General features: G+C 42.7%; 2 protein-coding genes across 4 annotated transcripts in view; both read right to left on the bottom strand.

Annotated features, from left to right (window-relative positions):
- Positions 1–1,164: 1,164 nt before the first annotated feature.
- LOC149320878 (uncharacterized) lies at positions 1,165–6,185 on the bottom strand (the record flags this gene model as incomplete). Its single annotated transcript, XM_089523571.1, has 4 exons — positions 5,874–6,185; positions 4,193–4,473; positions 1,553–3,039; positions 1,165–1,288 (listed from the first exon to the last, which is right to left on the bottom strand). Coding segments are annotated over exons 1-4 (1,905 nt in total), but the record flags the coding sequence as incomplete, so codon positions are not given.
- Positions 6,186–10,292: 4,107 nt separating this feature from the next.
- LOC149320877 (E3 ubiquitin-protein ligase TRIM7-like) overlaps positions 10,293–19,260 on the bottom strand; it is a 19,918-nt gene continuing 10,950 nt past the window's right edge. For all 3 annotated transcript variants that reach the window (XM_089505481.1, XM_089505489.1, XM_089505473.1), the window contains 6 exons: positions 18,840–18,935; positions 16,010–16,240; positions 14,259–14,281; positions 12,704–12,822; positions 11,379–11,411; positions 10,293–11,242 (listed from right to left, as the gene is read on the bottom strand). In XM_089505481.1, coding sequence (XP_089361607.1) covers positions 10,728–11,242; positions 11,379–11,411; positions 12,704–12,822; positions 14,259–14,281; positions 16,010–16,240; positions 18,840–18,908 — 990 coding nt within the window. In that variant the 5' untranslated portion in view covers positions 18,909–18,935 and the 3' untranslated portion in view covers positions 10,293–10,727. The remainder of the gene's footprint in view (positions 11,243–11,378; positions 11,412–12,703; positions 12,823–14,258; positions 14,282–16,009; positions 16,241–18,839; positions 18,936–19,260) is intronic.

Here is a 19,260-nt window from a genome sequence, read left to right as displayed (position 1 = left end):
CTCAGGCACCCATCCCTAACCAGGCCATTCAATTTTGCCTGAAGACCAGAAAAAAGGCCTTTAAAACAACATGCAGAGTGTGTTTGCTTCAGATGGGTTCTCAACGCTCACCACCTAAATCAAAATATTTCATCAAATGTTGGCTGTGTAGTAGTGCATTACTTTATGTCTTGGACTAAGGCTCTCTAATCTAGGAGACCATGGCTGGAATCCCCACTCAGTCATGGAAACCCCCTGAGTGACCTTGGGCAAATTACACTCTCTCAGCCTCAAGGGAAGGCAAAGATGACTCCCTTTGAACAAATCTGACCAAGAAAACCTCATGATAGCTTTGCTTTAGGGTTGCCATGAGTTGGAATTGACTTGATGGCATACAGCAACAAGTGCTTCTAAGGGACCAGCCCCCTGAACTACCAAAGTCATCCACTTTGGCAGAATTGGGGTCAGAATCCTGCAACCATCCAGATGCTGTTGGATGACATTTTCCTAGCCAGTGGTGAGGAATACTGGGAGCTGGAGTTCAGCAACCTCTGGCTGTCTGCACAACTCCCACCCAAGCCATTAATGTTGTTTTCAGTTAAACTATCCTTTAACTTTGTCCTTCTAAAGTTTGTTTTGAAACTTAAGAGGCTGAGAGTGCCCTGTTCTGTCTCAGAAGGATGAGGTGCTCAAAGAGGTCATCAGGCATGGCCTGTTTTTTCAGTGCTGCTATGCTGCCACCAGTACTGCAAAGGTGTTCTGCTGCAACACTTGAAGGAATGCCTGTGTTGTACTTCAGGAAACACTGTTGAATATACGGAAAGCCACGTAGCGATGATGACAACATCTCCCCATTGGGAATCTTCAGGTAAGTAGATATCTCCTCCTCCACAATATCCTGTGTTGACTTCCTCCTTAGACCAGTTTAAGAAGGGGCTGAAAACACACTTTTTCGAGCAGGCATACCCCTGACTCCTGACTTCTGTACGCCCTCCCTCCCCTTCCCTCCTGACAGCACTGCTGAGCTGGCATGAGATATGGTTTTGTTATTTGTATATGGGGGGATTTTTAATATATTCATGTTTTAATATTTATATTGTATGTTATATATGCTGTTAAACCGCTTTGATCAATGGAAAAGCGGTATATAAATAAAATTTTATTATTATTATTATTATTCTTTCTCTCAAACTTGAAGTCAAAGAAGAAGTCATCGTTGTCAAGCCTCTGGTCTTCTTCTGAAGGCCTATCCGTTTCCTTGCCGACAGCATCCTGCAGTTCAGCTTTCAACAAGGCTTCCATCGTAGACCTATTGAGAGACAGGACATTATCATTCAAAGGTTAGGAAACCAAAAGAAATTACTGGTTCAATGAGTGGGTTGTTGACTCCTGGAATGCATTATGCTCATCTTGTAATCAGGATAACCACCAGCCTAAAGGGTTTTAGAGAACCACTGTTAGGTCTGGATTGGCCATTGGTGGGAAGAAACAAAAAGCTGGATTTCATGCACCCAGGCCTACCATCTTGGTGTCATGACCCACCTGAAGGACTCCTCTTATCTTCTAACCTCACCTGTTCATACTGCACTCAGAAGCCTGCAACCAGTCCAGTTTGAAGAGAGGATGTAGGCAGGATGCCAAAAGAAGGTTTTTGTCCTCCCAAATATATGCAAATCGCTTTCTTGCAGCTTTGTGCACACATCCCAACAAATGATGACAGTACATGTATGGTTCAGCTTTCTTTTTCAGCCTCTGTAACTTGCGGTCGAGGCCATACAGAGTTGGCAGAAGATACCCCATGAACATGTTGCCCTCCCGCTGAAGGATGTCTAGGGCCCAAGCAAGTGGTCCCAAGATCTCTGTGTACTCCTGAACCACCAGACGCTCAGCTTTTGTGATCCTGCCCAAGGAACACCGGCTCATTATGGCATCCATTTTTTCTGGCATAGTAGACATAAGCTCACTTACTTGCTTCAAGGCTTCAAAGGTGGAATTCCACCCAGTTTTGTTGTCTGGGACCTTCAGATGGACACCACACTGTTCACGAATGTACTGTGCAATCTGGGCTGACCGGTTCTGCTTAGACCAAAGTCTTCTGCACTTTCTCATCAAAGAAAGTAGGTGCTTCCTGAAAGGACCAAGATGGTTGTTTTTGGAGGAATCAGAAGCCATGTTTTCTATGTCATGTGTCACCACCAGGCTGAGTGTGTGGCTGGCACACCTCTGGTGTGATGGCAAACAGAAAGACTCTGATTTTGCTGGTTCTTTCTCCATTCTGTTGCTTGCGCTTAGGATTTCAGAAATGGGCACAAACTCTATGTCAGCTTCCTCCTGGTTGTCCTCCTCCTCTTTTTCCTCTTCCTCCTCCTCATCGCCACCACCAGTGATGTCAACTGCATCTCTAGCCTTGGAAACTTGGGATGCCTTACCCAAGTTGGAGCCACTGTCGGTCGTAATGCGCACAACCTTGTTGTGAATCCCGTACTGCGTGTACACCTCGTGCAATGCTTTCATGAGTGCACTGTACGTGTGGTGTCCTTTCAGAGCCTTGCAAGCCAAGGCTCCACACTCACGCTTCAGGGTAGTTGAGCTGATCCAGTGCGCTGTTACCCACAAGAAGGTCTTCTCACCACTGGCCCAGCAATCTGCCATGGTTGCCACATAAGTGACAGTATTCATCTGGTTCCTAAGTACTTCTCGAACCCTGGCTACTCTCTCTTCAATCTGTCCTCTCAGAGTCTTGGCACACATGATGTGGAGGTCTTTTGGAAGCCCGAGGCTGACTAGCGCTCTGAACGTTGGCTTGTCCACAGTCTGAAGGGGCACAGTCTCTTCCACAATGTAATCCATGAGTCTCCTGTCAAGAATGTTCTGGGTGACCATATCCCCACCAAACATCCAATTGCCAAAGGTCATCTGCGTCGGCGTCATTTCCACAAGAGGGGAACCATCACCACCTCCAGTGCACATAATTTGCCCTGAATAACGACATTTTCTCCTCTTCCTTCCACCACCGCCTATAACTGCAAGAATTTCTCTCAGTTTATCTGGATGTTCCCGCTGAAAAGAAGGAAGGGAGAAAACAATTTTTTTAAAACCCTGGAGCAGCAACTCATATTTAAATCATATTTTAAAAATTGATAATACAAGATGGTGTTGAACATCAGACCCTTCTACAGATTTAGTATCTCTTTGAAGTGACTCCAACGGCAATCTAGCCCAACTCGTGCATACGATTTCTGCAACACGCTCTACATGGGGCAATCCTTGTACCATACTCAGAAGCTTCAACTGGTACAAAATATGGCAGCCAGACTAGTCGCAGGAAAATCCAGATTCAACCAAATTACACCTATCTTAAAGTTGCTACATTGACTGCCTATTAGCTCCCAGGTACAGTACAAGGTGCTGGTTATCACTTATAAAGTCCTACGTGGTTTGGGTCCAGCTTAATTGAAGGAACACCTCCTCCCATATAATCTTTCCCGCACACTCAGGTCCTCTGGGAAGAATTTACTGCAGTCGAGGAAAACCAGACTGGTGAAGACTTCCCAGTTGACCTTCTCTGTTGCCGCTCTAAAAATCTGGAATGACCTGCTGGATAACCTCCCTTGAGGCTTTCAAAAAGGCGATTAAAAAAATTATTTTCCAGCGGGCCTTCCCAGACTGACCTTTGTCCAAACTAGAACAAGACTGATTCTCTGATTAAATCTCACCACTGTCACCATGTGTTAATTGATTTTAACTTGTTATTGTGATCTATATTTATATATGGTTTTATTGTGATAATTTTATTCAGGGAAGGTGAGTGAGAATTGGGGGGATTCAGGGGTTTGTTTTAATTATTTTGTATTGTATTAACCTCTGTTGTTACCTATGTCGATCCCCAAAAGAGAAGAGGCAGGATATAAATAAATACTTTATTACTATTATTACTATTATTATTATTATTATTATACACAACCAAGGCAGTCTGGACAGATGACCATCCAGCCCCTGTTAAAAAACCTCCACCACACTCTGAGGCAGTGTATTCCACTGTCAACTAGCTCTTACTGTCAGAATATATGCAAATATTCCAAAATCTCCCCAAAAAGTTGAAATCCAGAACATTTCTAGTACCAAGCATTCTGGATAAGGGACATGCAACCTGTATTATTTTCCCCTTATTTTTATATTACATACAAAGCAACCCAGCATGACCAACACCCACCTTGAAATGCAGCTTCACGTTGGAGGAGGTGCTAACTGCTGACTTGACATGCTTGATCATTGGCAGGCAGTAGTTGCATTGTGCAACCATATTATTCCCCTTCTGGCTAACAAATGTGAGGGCTTCATCAAAACCAAACCATGGGACTTGCTGCTGTGCAGCTACTGAGGTTGTGGGCTGCTCCTCCATGTTCCTTGCCTTCTGGAGCGGTTGCATCTGCTCAGCAACAGTCTCTGTCTGACTTGTACCTGCCTTAGCAGCAACTGCAGCAGCAACACATCCTTCAAAAAGAAATAAGCCGGTAAACCTCAAAATTTTAAAACTCATAAACTAAGGAGGAACCAAAATGATCAAAGGGTTGCAACAGCCATTTCTATTTCCAAGTGAGACTTTTACTCAATATGGTACCCTAGGCTCTCATCAGTCAGTTTTCTCTATGGAGCCTCTCTGGAAATCTCTGGGAAAGCCTTTGCTACCAAAAAGTAAAGACCAGAATACTCTGAAGGCACCAGATCCTGTCTGATCTTGGAAGCAAAGCAGGAACAGGCTCAGTAAGTACTTGGATGGGAGACTACCAATGAATAGCAGGTGCTGTAGGCTCTATTTCAGAGGAAGGAACTGGCAAAACCACCTCTGCTCATTCCCAAGAAAATCCTAAGAAATTAATGGGGTTGCCATAAGTTGAGAAGCAACTTGAAGGCGGCACACACAGTAAGGAGTTTGTTTTGCTTGCTTAAGACCTCAAAACTCAGAAAAAGAAAAAGAACCTTCTCCCTATAATTAATACCACGCCAGCCCAAACACACACTATCGCTTCTGGTTTCAGAAGCTAAGTGAGGTCAGGATCGGTTAGAATTAGAATAACAGAATCATAGAATCAGAGAGTTGGAGGAGCCCTTCTGCCATGCAGGAACTCACAATCAAGCACTCCTGACAGATGGCCGTCCAACCTCTGTTTAAAAACCTCCTAAAAAGGAGATTCTGTCATACTCAAGAGGCAGCTCTGACCATCAGGAAGTTCCTCCTGAGATTTAGGTAGAATCTCTTTTTCTGTAGTTTGAATCCATTGCTCCTTTTCCTAGTGGAAAACAAGCCAGTTCCCTCTTAAATATGACATCCCTTCAAATATTTAAACATGCCTATCATATCCCCTTAACCTTCTTTTCATCAGGCTAAACATTCCCAGCTCCCTAAGGTGCACCTCATAAGACCTTTCACCATTTTGGGGACCCTCCTCTGGACACATTCCAGCTTGTCAACATCATTTTTGAATTGTGGTGCCCAGAACTGGACATAATATTCCAAGGTGAGGCTTGACCAAAGCAGAATAGAGTGGCACGGTTACTTCCCTTGATCTAGACAATATACTCCTTTTGATGCAACCAAGAATCATGTTGGCTTTCTGGGCTGCTGCATCACACTGCTGGCTCACATTCAGCTTCTGGTCTACTAAGATTCCTAGATCCTGTTCCCTTTCACTTGGAAGGGAAATAATCAGGGAATTCCTAGGATCTCTAGATAGGGCTAAAGAGAGAGTTACCTTACGCTGTTGTGAGCCCCTGTTGCTAGTCGGAGTTTGACAATACTAGCCCAAGTGGACCAATGGGTCAACTCAGTATCAGAGAGCCCCCCCCCCTCCACCGCTGAACAACTAGAACAAATGACCTGCTGAACCACTCACTTCTTGTCTTCATCTCTGTTTCTTACTTCCAGATGGTCTTGTCCAGTTGGGTTTCTCCGTTTCTCTCTCAGCTGTGATGCTGTGTGACCTCTGCGCTTCTTTTCACCATTTGCCTAAATATTGACAGAACCTGAGAGTGTGGTATGAAACACAGGAAGATCAGCAAACAAACTTTGGGGTTTTCCTCCCTTTACAGAGGTCCAGAGATGGACCGTGAAGCCATTTTCCTGGCATGCGGAGGACAGGGAAGAGGAGGAAAAGGCGCACACCTGTCCATCCTCTTCCCGGGCCTATTATTTTAATGACTGTGGATCAATTATTATTACAGGTTATTACAAATGGTTAGTTCTTTTAATGATTATTATTTATCAATTGCTGTTAATGATTATTATTACTATTATTTATCTATTATTATTATAATCTATTACATATAATAATTTAATAGCAAAAATAGGATATATTATATATATTATATCCTATTATATAGATATGTTATACAATTTTTATTATGTTATATTATAATAAAATAAATAATAATAAAAATTTTATTTATATACCACCCTTCCATCAGATCAGGGCGGTTTACAGCAGTTAAAATACAATAAAGAATAAACATTAAAATCATACACCATATTACAATATTACAAAAAACATAAAAACAAAAGGCCCCAGGTTAGCCAGTCCCGTTGCCAGTGCGGCGGGGGAGGCTTATAGGACCTTATTCAGGGAATGCAGTCCTGAACAGGAAGGTCTTAAGATCCCGTCTGAATTGGGCCAGGGAGGTAGCTGAGCGGAGCTCTGTGGGCAGCGTGTTCCAAAGGGCCGGGGCGGTGATGGAAAATGTCCTCCTGGTAGTGGAGACAAGCCTCGCCCCGGGAACCCTAAGTAGTTGCTGCCCAGATGTTCTGAGGGTGCGGGGCGGAATGTATGGGGAGAGGCGGTCCTTCAGGTATCCTGGGCCCAAGCCATATATATATAAAGAATATGTAATTATATATTATAATTACATATTATTATACTATATATATATATATATATATATATATATATATATTCAAGTAATATATTGAATATATTATATATAGATACATTATACAATAGATTATTATATATTATTGTAATATATATAGAGAGAATAATATGTATATAATTACATATATATGTATGTATGTATGTATATATATATATATATATATTCCCATCTGCAACCAGCTGCACAGGAGCTCTGGATCCCCTTTACCTCCAGTATCTCTTCCTCCAGACGCCCTCTTCCAGCCAGGCTGCCAATCAAAGTGCCACCAGCAGCAGCCAGCCCCGCAAGACTCCGCCTCCTCCCACTCTCCGGAGACTCGGCCCCGCCCACCTCGCTCCCTTTCCTAGTCTCTTCGAAAAAGCCAGCAGTGAGCGAATGAAGAAGCAATAGGAGGGCGGGGCCACCGGACGCCGCGCTGCATCAGCAGCAGATGCACCCGTTTCCCCCCCTCCCTCCACGACGCAAGGCTATAGAGGTAAGGCAAGAGTACTAGGAGCGAGCGTCCTTCGGTTTCCGGTTTCGTGCGACATCGCCCTGGCTTTGGATTTGCCACTCAGAGGCATTGAATGTAAATAATGAAACCCATTAGGTGACTTAGACAAGTCACACTCTCTCAGCCTCAAGGGAAGGCAATGGCAAACCTCCTCTGAACTAATCTTCCCCAGAAAAGCCATGTCACATAGAATCATATTCTATCATAAGTCATAGAATCATGTGTGTGTGTATATATATATATATATATATAATTATATATATATATATATATATATATATATGATTCTATGACTTATGATAGAATATGATTCCATGGTGACTTATGGCTTTTCTGGGGAAGATGATTATATAATCATATATAAGTCATTGAATCATAGAGTTGGAAAGCAAAGATTATGATTACTCCAATAATAATAATAATATTGAGAGCCAGCATGGCATAGTGGTTTGAGTGTTGGACTAGCCATAAGTCACCATAAGTCACAGAATCATACAGTGTGTATGTATATATATATATATATATATATAGTACAGTATATAAATAAAAATGTAAGTGTTAGTTTGTTCAAAATCTTAAGTCTCCTAAAGTTCTTCACCGATTTCTTTGAAATTTCTACACAACGTTCCATTCAAATACACATGTTTTTAATATACCTAAAGCAAAGAACATTATTATTATTATCATTATCATCATCATCATCAATATTGAGAGCCAGCATGGTTTGAGTGGTTGCATTATGACCCTGGAGACCAGGGTTTGATTTCTAGCTCGGCCATGAAACCCACTGGGTGACCCTGGGGAAGTCACACTCTCTCGGCCTTAATGTTTAATGCAGCAATCTTAAAATCTAATCAATTGGGATTAAGGCCCGTGGAATTCGGTGTCATTTAGCAGGGACAGTTTTGAGATTATTATTAATAATAACAACTACTACTATTATTAACATTTATTTATAGAGTGCTGTAAAGTTTGCACAGCAGTTTACATAGTAAGGTCAAATAAAATAGGGGGTGGGGGAAACCTGCCAATCAGCATACAATCTAAATTCTAAAACAACAACATTGCATGATTAAAATACCTCTAAAATAATACTAACTAGTATACAATAAAGACAAAGTAAACAGCAGATTAACAACCAGTAATTTGGAATGCTGCTACTACTACTATTACTGCCGCCTACATTGGGAGAAAGGTGGGATAAAATAATAATAGTAATAACAACAATAATACCTGGAGTTCTTGGTCCAGTTCTAGGCACTGCAATTCCAAAAGGATATTGATGAACATGTTCAGAGGAGAGTGACCAAGATGGCAAAGGGTCTGGATGATTATGGGCCAAAACACACTGAAGAAATAATCCAGTTTGAGACAGCTTTCACCCCATCTTAGGGCATCACCTCGTGTGGTCTGAACCCCTTGCACCCCCTGCATCCCCCTAGTGACAACACTGCTTGTGACCCCTTCCAAATTGATTTCTGTGATTATTATATCCTGCCTTACACCACAAGATCTCTGGACTGCACCTAGAAAACTCAAATTTCAACTTAGCACCAGAATGAAAACATCAGTGCCACTCAGATCTTTACACAAGGGTTATCCCATAACTAAGGACCCACGGCAGAAAAGGCCCTCTCCCATGTCCTTATGCCATGCTGGCTCCCAACGATGGGTTATAGAGGAGGACACCTCCAGCACTCTTCCATCCCCCTTCAAGCTTCAATTCCTACTCATATAGTAAGCTCCTTTAGATATCGATGGCCCTGTTGTTGAGAGCCTTGGCATTAGTTGATGCTAAACCGTGGTTGGGTTGTGTGCATTTTGCCTCCCTTGGGCAAGGGGATTTTGACCCGTTTGGGGGAAAAGCAGGATCTAGCCACCTTTTCCCGCCTGTCTGCTTTGACCCTCTGATAGTTTTGCACTAGCAACAGTTTCTGAGTCCCAAGTAGAGTGCATTGAATTAGTCTAATTAGGAGGTTAACAGTGCATGAACTACTGTGTCCAGGAAAAGCGGGCAGACCACTCAAAGCTGATTCCAAGTGCTCTGAGCCACACAGTCCACTTGGGCCTCCAGGGACAAAGATGGATACAAAAGTAATCCCCAAATATGCACCTGCTTTCTTAGGGAGAGGGTGCAATCCTATCTATCTGCAGCATTTTACAATAGCTGCAGCTTCCAAGTCATCTTGAAGGCAAGTCCCAAATCCAGTGCACTGCCATAATCCCTTTCAGACATTCTATTAATTTAGTATATGTCAAGGATGCCTCCAGACAAGGCTTTTACTATACGATTATACTATATTGTGTAATCACCTTGCCTCATTCAACTTTTCCAAGAAACCCAAATAATTACCTCTTTTATTTGCAGTCTTCCTATTTTGTCACTGCTTTATTCATCTTTAATCAAGCTAAAATATCAGTTAAATGGGGAAAATGGAATAAGTGCACAAGAGCTTTTTGAGCATTAGTGGCAGGAACTCGTTGGTTAGAAGTACACCAACTAATGTCCTTTCAGTGTTCCTGTGCTAAGATATTTTTTTTCAGTATGAGCTCCAGTTATCTAATTATTACTCTTTTTTATTTATTTTTTAAATAAAGCTATATATATGAAAAAATAGGTCAAAAACATTCAGCCATCGGCGCTTGGGTATGGAAAGATAGAAGGAAAAGCAGAAACGGAAACCAGGGTCATGGAAACTATACCCTTTTTGAGTTATTTGTAACTGTTAAAAGTGGTTTTTGTTTTTTTTAGGACAGAACTGCGGAGGTAGGAAGAAACTCCAGGAAAAAGGAATTTTTAAAACCCAACATTTTTGTATTTTTTTCTAAATAGGATTAGAATTAATCCTGTCTAAAATGTGCTGGAGAAGAGCACTGAGGAAAAAGACAAACAAATGGATCCTTGAACAACAGATCAAGCTTGAAATCTCCCTAGAAGCCAAGATGATGAAATTGAGGCGGCCGTATTTTGGCCACATCATGAGAAAGCAGGACTCATTGGTAAAAATAATAATGCTAGGAAAGGTGAAGGGAAAGTAGAAAGAGAGGAAGGTTGCATGCTAGATGGATGGACTCTATATAAATGAGGTGATGAGCATGAATTTAAAGGACCTAAGCAGAACAGTGGTAGATAGGGAATCTTGGGGAAGTCTCATTTATACGGTCGCCATGAGTTGAGATTGACTCGAGGAAGTTAACAACAAAACTGATTTTGGAAAAGCTGTCAAGAGTGCTCATTGCAAATATATTTTTTAAAATGTTTAAATCCATCCCCTCTGGGAAAACAATCCCATTATTTCGGTCGATGGAGCAGACTTGTACATTTCTTTTAGGAAACCCTGAGGTAGCCTTTTTGCCTCACCCAAAAGAAGGGGAGAAGAGTCTCTCCTGCGAATGAGGCTGCTGAGAAGGTGTAGACTGCGGCTGCTGTGTCCGCGTCATAAAAGGCCACCTCACCTGCAGCACTATTCAGAGACACTCGGATCCTCTTGGGCTCCTTGCCCAGGCGAAGAAGAGATTCAGGGGATGGATTGGGGGCCCTGTACTGCCCACCCCACTTCCCCATTTCCCAGATTCCTCCCTTAGGATTAAACTCAATTGAGCCTTTTCTCTTCACAGATTTCCGGGCGACCCCGACTGCCCATTCCTCTTCATTTCCTACAGCAACGTCCCAAAAATGTCTCCCTGCTGTGAATCCTTTGCAGCCTAACACGATATATTTCTCAGTAAATCTTTCCTCCTTCTTAGGCAGCTTTTGACATTTTTCTCCCAATTTCACACTCTTGTGGTCCGGAGAGAGGATGAGTTGTGGGTGTGCTGTGTCCTGGTCCAGTGTGACGTTTTCTGTTAAGGATGGAGAGATGAGAAGAAAGAGAAATCAAGGAAGACTCAGAAGAAATGAAGTGGAATCACATTCCCATTCTCACATCTTTCCCCTGTTGTCTCCTTCTGTGGATTTGCTTCTCTGTTGGATACTTACCTTTCTGCCACTGCTGTCCTGATATCAGAGCATCTAGGGAAATAAAGAGGTAGAAAGATTAAGCATTTTAGACCATTGTGTGAGAGCCAGTGTGTCTTAGTGGTTTGAACAGTGGACTATGACTGTGGAGACCAGGATTTGATTCCTGGCTTGGCAATGAAACCCACTGGGTGACCTTGGCTAAGTCACATGCTCTCAGCCTCAGGGGAAAGCAATGGCAAACCTCTGAACAAAGTCTGCCAAGAAAATTCCATGATAGGTTTGCCTTAGGGTCGCCATAAGTCAGAAACGACTTGAAGGCACACCATCACAACAACAAAAAGTTTACAGTACATCTTGTAACATCAATACAGATATACCTCAGTGAACAAAATAGATGTGTTCCTCAGCATTACTTCCTTAACAGAAAATATGATACCAGAGACAGAAATACGAACACAGACAAAAAACAGGATCATAAATATTTCAAAGATATTTCATTGTCTTGCATCTACATTACAAGCTAATGGAGATATTACAATTAAATGTTTCTTACACATGTGTTTCATAAATAATGGTTGTTCTAAAAACTGGGATAGGTAACAATCCTATGTTTGCTTCACTGGGAGTAACTTGCAATGAACACTACTGAATAAGAATGCCTCAGGCTGATTCTACCTCCTTTGGATTTGATTCAATTTCTACTTCAGCTACTGTCACACTGTAGACATAATGCAGTTTGACACCGCTGTAACTGTCATGGCCCCAAGGGATGGAATCCTGGGATTTATAGTTTTGTGGTGCATCAGCACTCTGGCAGGGAAGACATTGTAAAACTACAATCTCAGGATTCCATAGGATGGCACCACAACACTTAAAGTGGTGTCAAACTGCATTAATACTGTAATGCAGATGCCTCCTAGCTCTCAAATTGCCATCAGAAACTCTCCTACTACAGTAGACAGAAAAGACACTCATTCTGTATTGGAAAGAACAGGATAAAGAGGTTTTCATGCACCTAATGACAAGCCATTCAGGCTGGTGAAGAATGAAACATATTTTGGCCAGCTCAAAAAGTACCTCTCCAAACTAGGCTGTTGAACAACCCATGCAAATGTGGTTCATTTAAGTGTAAACTAATACCCACTAATGATCGGAAATAGGAATCCTAATTTCACATACAAACTGGATTCAGGTAGCGTTTTTGTTTGTTTGTTTGCTGGCCAGTACTTCCGAGTGATTGAAAAATGCTCGACGGAATTGTATCCTGTGGGAAACCATGCGGTGGCCAAATAAAAGTCATGTCATCTTTGCTTTTGAACAGCATACAAGAAATTCTTTATTACCTCTGAACTGTTTCATGACACTAGCTAGAAAGGAACTTATTTCACGGGAGTCCCAAATTTCCCACTTCAGCTCTGGAGGGAAAGCCATTGGATACGCAAATGTCACCTTTTCCTTATTGCTGGGGGAGAAAAACAAGATTACTGTAAATGGGTACCCATCCAATTCAGAATTCCAGAGTGGAGCAAAATAGAGAGAATTAAGGTGCATCCACACAGTAGAAAAAGCACCATTCTATGGAATCCTATGTGTAGTTTTATAGGGTCTTTAACATTCTCTCCCAAAACTACACATTCCAGGATTCCTTAGAATGGAGCAATGGCACCCTGAGAGAAAAACTGCAGAAAAACTAGAGGCACATGTTCAATTCCCAGCTCAGCCATGAAACCCACCTTGGGCATGTCACATGCTCTCAGCCTCAGGGGAAGACAATGGCAAACCTCGTCTGAACAAATCTTGCCAAGAAAACCCCATCTTAGGGTTGGCGTACATTGGAAGCAACTTGAAGGCACATAAACACCAACAACAACCAAGTCAGGAAGGGGCATGCCTTGGTGAGGATGTTCTTCCTCATTGTTACAATAGCTAATATTCCAAAGCCAGGCAGTGGATGACCAAAATAAGAGCCCCTGCTAACCCCTCTGCCATAGTCCCTCCCCTCCAGTGAGATGTGATTCTGATCCAAAAGCCGTTTCCACTTGTTGAGCATGCTTGTGATTCAGTTCTTCTCAAGGGAACATCTTGAAAAGTAGTGTCAAATAAGAGCGGGTTTTCTGCATTTACCCCACTTTTAAGTAACTCTATTGGATCAGAATCGGATCGAAACCAACATCAAATGGGTACAACAGACATTTAACTCGATCTGCAATTCGAAGTAAATTGTAGTGGGAATGAACCCTATGATTCTTCTTTAACCCATTTTCTTGAGCAAATTACTCATCATCTGTGACTGTGTCTAAGCTCCCCACAGGAGTTGTTTGTTGGTGACATTCACTGCAGTTTGTTTAGTTTCAAATGTGCCTACCATCATCCTAAAAAAGTTATAACACCAGACAATCATAGACATATAGTACGGAGCTGGAAGTGGCATCAAGGCTCATTTAGTGCAATGCAGGAATTGGCCAATGTGGGAATCCTAAACTTTAGCATCCCTGACATGTGCCCATCAGATCTCTGATTTAAAACCTACAGTAAAGGAGAATCTATCTCTATCACCTTCCAAGGTGGTCTTAAATAGCTCTTACAATCAGAATGTTCTTTCTAAAGTTTAGCTGGAATCTCCTCTCTTGAAATTGTTACCCATTAGTTTCCTTTGAAGCAGCAGATAACAAATTCACTCCCGCTCCTATGTGACAGTTCTTCAGATAGTTGAAGATGGCTAGTATCACATCACCTCTCAGTCTTTTCTTCTCTAGGCTAACTGTATCAAATTCTCTAATCCATTCCTCATAAGGTTTAATTTCTAGATCTTGATCACTCTCCTCTGGACATGTATGCAATATACAGACCCTTTTCACCATTATGTAGCAGTAATGAAAGCAGTTGGGATCCAGTTACCTCAGAAAAATGCTTCTATCATCCTGGAGGAAAACAGAAAGAAAGAAAGAAGATGGAAGTAAGAGCTGTCATATGCCATTCACACTCTGGCCCAACCTAATAATAATAAATAATAATAAAATCTTATTTTTATCCCGGCTCTCCGGTTGGATTGAGGTGGTTTACAACAAAAGTGAAATACAATACAGAATACAATAAAAATACAGAATAAAACCAATTATCCCTTCCTCCAACACAACACTTAAAAGCCCCAATTAACAATAACAATGATGCTTCTACACAAGCCCTCTCCATTCAAGGACTGATGAGAATGGATATAAGATTATACAAGGAGGCCTAAGGAGGCCTTTGTCTGCATTGTGAAATGTCACAAGAGAAAGGAGCTGTGGTGCATATTATAGGAGGGGGATCTGGAAAATGGAAATGACGCTGGGGGCAAGGTAGGGCTACATATTTCCTTCTCAGTCCAGTAAAATTTGTGTTCTCCTTTATGGCAAGAAAGTGCTTTTGGAAACCAGTGTAACCCTTGAAAATGTGTGGGATGCCATCTGTGAACACACGAAGGATGCTGTCAGTAATACTGCATCCACTAGCCCCAAAGTAATAAATGAGAGAACTCCAGCCAAATGAAACAAGAAGTCCATATAATTCAGCTTCCTGTTCCCAACAATGATCAAAAAGTAAGCAGAGATGAAGTGGCAAAAAAATGTCTTTCTGTTTGCTTCTCCACATGGCTTCTATAGCACTTACGTGGTGTCATAAAGCCATAGGAGCTGATTGTAAAAGCATCCCTTTAGCCAAATGGATTTTTCCAGTGTGACAAATGGAACACTTTTCAACCAACTCCCCATGGAAGTGCTACAAGGTCAGGCAGAGAAGCGAGCAGAAGAACACTTCTATGCTACTTTCTCTCTGCTTACTTAAAAATTACAATATATACAATCCCCCCCTTTAAAGGATTAAACAATTCTACCCATTAAAAATTACAACAATAACATCTAAAAATAATAGTATCATAATAGAATAACGGTGGGCAGAATGTTCACATATATATATCTGTGGGGGGATCTTTACGTGGCTGAGTGATGCAATAAGATTCCTCAAAAGCCCATAAGCACCACACAAAGAGCAGATTAGAGGGATTCAGCCAAAACACATTAGTGTGGCAGCTGTCCAGGGGCCAAAGGCCAGTTTCCCACCCACATGGCCCCCTGCACACACAGGCCCCCCAGCATGCCAAAATACCTCTGAGCTTATTCTTTAGAATCTCTCTTTGAATGGAAACTGGAAGGGATGTAGCATCACTTTCTCTTGCCATTTTGAGAAGGACTTTGATGGTGATGGGGGATTCTAGGAGAGGTATCTTCACACATTTGAAGTGCTTTCCGCATGGTTTGGGGGTAAAAATTGTCTCCAAATTGCACCCACCCATCCCTCATCTGATTAGGGGGACTGGAGGCTTTGGGGGACTGGAAGAGGGATTCAAAGGCCAAAAAGAGGGGCCAGAGGCCACATATTTCCCCACCCCTGCACAAGCAGAAGGGCAAAAATGGCGAGTGTTTCCATCCATGTTAGACAGAAGGTAAATTCACTGCTCCTTTTCCTCTTGGATGCTCCTGTGTATTCTAAAGCTGGTTCTTGGTACATCAAAACTGAGTCCCTTCACTCTTTTTGTAAATAAGAGAGGCACACAAAAATTCTGACATTGGGTTTCCTTTAGAGAGCACCCTGTCTGTTTCTGATCATCTTACCTGAAGGAGTTGCATATGTGGTTGTTTACATTTCTCTTCCATCTCCTGGACAAGACTCTCAACAAAGGAGAGTTCCTTTGAAATTCTGATCCAGCCCTTATCCCTTGCTTTTATGATTTCCTTCACCGCCAATTCCATCTTAGCCAGCAGAAGCATCTCTTGTTCTTTCAGAAACTGGTGCAGTTGTCTGAAATTTGCTACTGTCTTCTCAATCTCTGCGTTCATTTGCTTCTGCAATAAATAGATGGGTATAAAATCAAAACATTGTCTAGAAACCTCAGCTGGCTCAAAGAACTATGCCCAGATTGCTAACTAAGGCTGGCTACAGGGAGCACGCATATCCCTTGTTGCAACAACTCCACCAGGCATGATAACAGCTCTGGGCATAATTCAAAGTGCTGATAATGACTTACAAAGCCCTATGCAGCTCAAGTACAGTGTATTTGAAGGACTATGATGGTGTCTTCACAGGCTAGGATATTCCTGGATCCATGTCAATTTGGCTTCAGACCTGTCTATGGGTTGGAGACAGCTTTAGTCACCTTAGTGGACGATCAATATCTGGAATTAACCAGGAGAAGTGTGTTTGTTGGTTCTGATGGACCTATCAGTGGCTTTTGATACCATCAACCATGTTACCTTCCTGGGTGACCCTGCTTGGAGGTAGTGTTTTACAGTGGCTCCATCCCTAGTTGACTCCTTAGCCACTGGCCAGTGGGGTCCCTCAGGGTTCAGTTTTGTCCCATATGCTTTTTACTGTCTCCTTGAAACCACTGGGAGAGGTTGCCCAGAGCTTGGGGGCCAGGTGTCACATGTTCTCAGCCTCAAGGGAAGGCTTTGGTCAGGCCTCATCTAGAATATTGTGTCCAGTTCTGGGCACCACAATTCAAGAAGGATGTTGAGAAGCTGGAGCATGTCCAGAAAAAGGCAACGAAAATGGTGAATGGTCTGGAAGCCATGACCTATGAGGATCTGGGATTGTTTAGCGTGATGAAAAGAAAGATTAAGAGAGGACATTATAGTCATGTTTAAATATTTGAAGGGATGTCATATGAAGAGGGAACAGGCTTGTTTTTCAGAGTTCCAGAGACTAGGGCCCGTTACAAACAGGCCTAAAAGTGTGCGCTCCGCGCATTCTAGGGTTAGAAAGGGGCGTCCTTTCCGGATGTCCCCAATGCTAGCATGCGTGGAGCGCACACCGCCATTACGACGTCACGACTGCGCCACCTCTATACGGGGTGGCGCGGATGTGACATCGTCACGCCGCACCAGGGCACATAGTGCACCCCTTCCCCAGCCGCAAAAGGAGCTCCGAAACGGAGCTCCTTTTGCCATTTGCGTCACTGGGTGCAGCCTTCAGACAACTGCGGCCAGCGACGCAGAGGAGAAAGGAGCCAAGCGGCCCCTTTCTCCTCCTCCCCGCCGCTGCGGGATGTCCTTGGGGCTTGAAGCCCCAAGGACACCCCTTTCCAGGCTGTGGGGAAGGGGCCTTTTGCTGCTTCCCCGCAGCCTGGAAAGCAGTGGATTGGGGCCTCAGCGGCTGCCGCTCTGACCACTGAGGCCCCAATCCAGTGGGGAAAGGGGCGGGTGCAGGCCGCCACTTTTCGGCGGTCTGTAACCCGCCTAGGACAAGGATCAATGGATTCAAATTACAGGAAAAGAGATTCTACCTAAGTCTCAGGAGGAACATTCTGACAGTAAGAGCTTTTAGACAGTGGAAGACGTTGTCCTGGAGAGTGGTGATCTCCTTCTTTGGAGGTTTTTAAACAGAGGCTTGATAGCCATCTGTTGGAGGTGCTTTGCTTAGTGTTCCTGCATGGCAAAGGGTTGGACTGGATGGCCTTGAGGTCTCTTCCAACTCTGTAATTCTATAATTCTATAACCCCATTATGCCATGAAGGAAGACACAATCAATGCACCCCTGACAGATGGCCATCCAGCCTCTATTTAGAAACCTCTACAGAAGTAGACTCCACCACACTCCAAGGGAGCCTATTCAACTGTCAAACAGCTCTTGCTGTCAGGAAGTTATTCCCAATGTTGACATGGAATCTCTTTTCCTGTCTTTTGAATCCAATGTTTTGTAGTCTCTGGAGCAGCAGAAAATAAGCTTGCTCCATCCTCAATATGGCACCTGTTCAAATATTTAAACAGGGCTATCATATCACCCCTTAATCTTTTCTTCTCCCAGCTCTCCAAGTCTCTCCTCGTAGGGCATGGTTTCCAGACCCTTCACCATTTTAGTAGCCCTTCTTTGGACACGCTCCAGTTTCTCAATGTCCTTTTTGAATTGTGGTGCCCAGAATTTGATACACTATTCCAGGTGGGGCCTGACCAAAGCAGAATAGAGTGGCACTATTATTTCCCTTGATCTAGACACTATACTTCTATTGATCACAGGAAATAATAATACCAACTCATTTCCACACCCCCACACACTATAAAAAACATTCTGCACAACCAATAAATCCCAGATGTCTGTTTAATAAAGAGAAAGAGAACCAAGTGGAAAGAGAACTAAGATGGGATTAGCCTGGCCTGATCAGCCTAGGCGCAGCCACCAAGAAAGTCATCCCACATATTGGTTCAAGTGCTTTCTCAAAATCATAGAATCCTAGTGTTGGAATGGCCACATCTGGTCCAATCCCCTGCCATGCAAGAATACACAACTTTAGCACTCCTGAAAGATGCCCGTACAACATTTAAAGATCTCCAAAGAAGGAGAGCCTGCCCTTAAATATTTCTTATTAATATTCTCAGTAATATTTACAGTTACACCTTCTTAGTAATATATTTACACTTCTACCTTCTCAGTAATATTTACACTTACAAGTAAGTCTTGGCATTCCTTTTCTGTTTCAGCTTTATATGCCAGCATTTTCTCTCTCTCCTTTTTCATAAATTCCAGGTTAATGCAGATCTGATTCTAAAGAGAAAACAAATGTTCACATTTGGCTGAAGGAAAGAAAGGGAGAGAGTGTCAAGATGCACATTTAGTTAATGAATAACTGAATGCTTTCCTGCCAGAAATTGATTTGACTTAAAGATGGGATTGACAGTTTCTGGTTAATTGGGATTGTATAAATGTTGAGTTAGTTCTGTAAGGGTTAATGTGTTGTAATAAAGCTGAAAAGAACTGTGAGAAAGGAGGCTTCCCACTCAAGCCTGATATGTGTGGGCTGATGCCATCTTGGCTATAGCCAGCGGCTTGAGAAAGGGGGGTGGTTGGGGATGAACTGTTTGAAAATATA

This window comes from Sceloporus occidentalis, unplaced genomic scaffold (genome assembly GCF_023333645.1).
Source record: "Sceloporus occidentalis isolate IW3139 unplaced genomic scaffold, rSceOcc1.0.p SCAF_1, whole genome shotgun sequence".
Lineage (NCBI taxonomy): Eukaryota > Metazoa > Chordata > Lepidosauria > Squamata > Phrynosomatidae > Sceloporus > Sceloporus occidentalis.
This window is presented reverse-complemented; position numbering and strand designations above follow the sequence as displayed.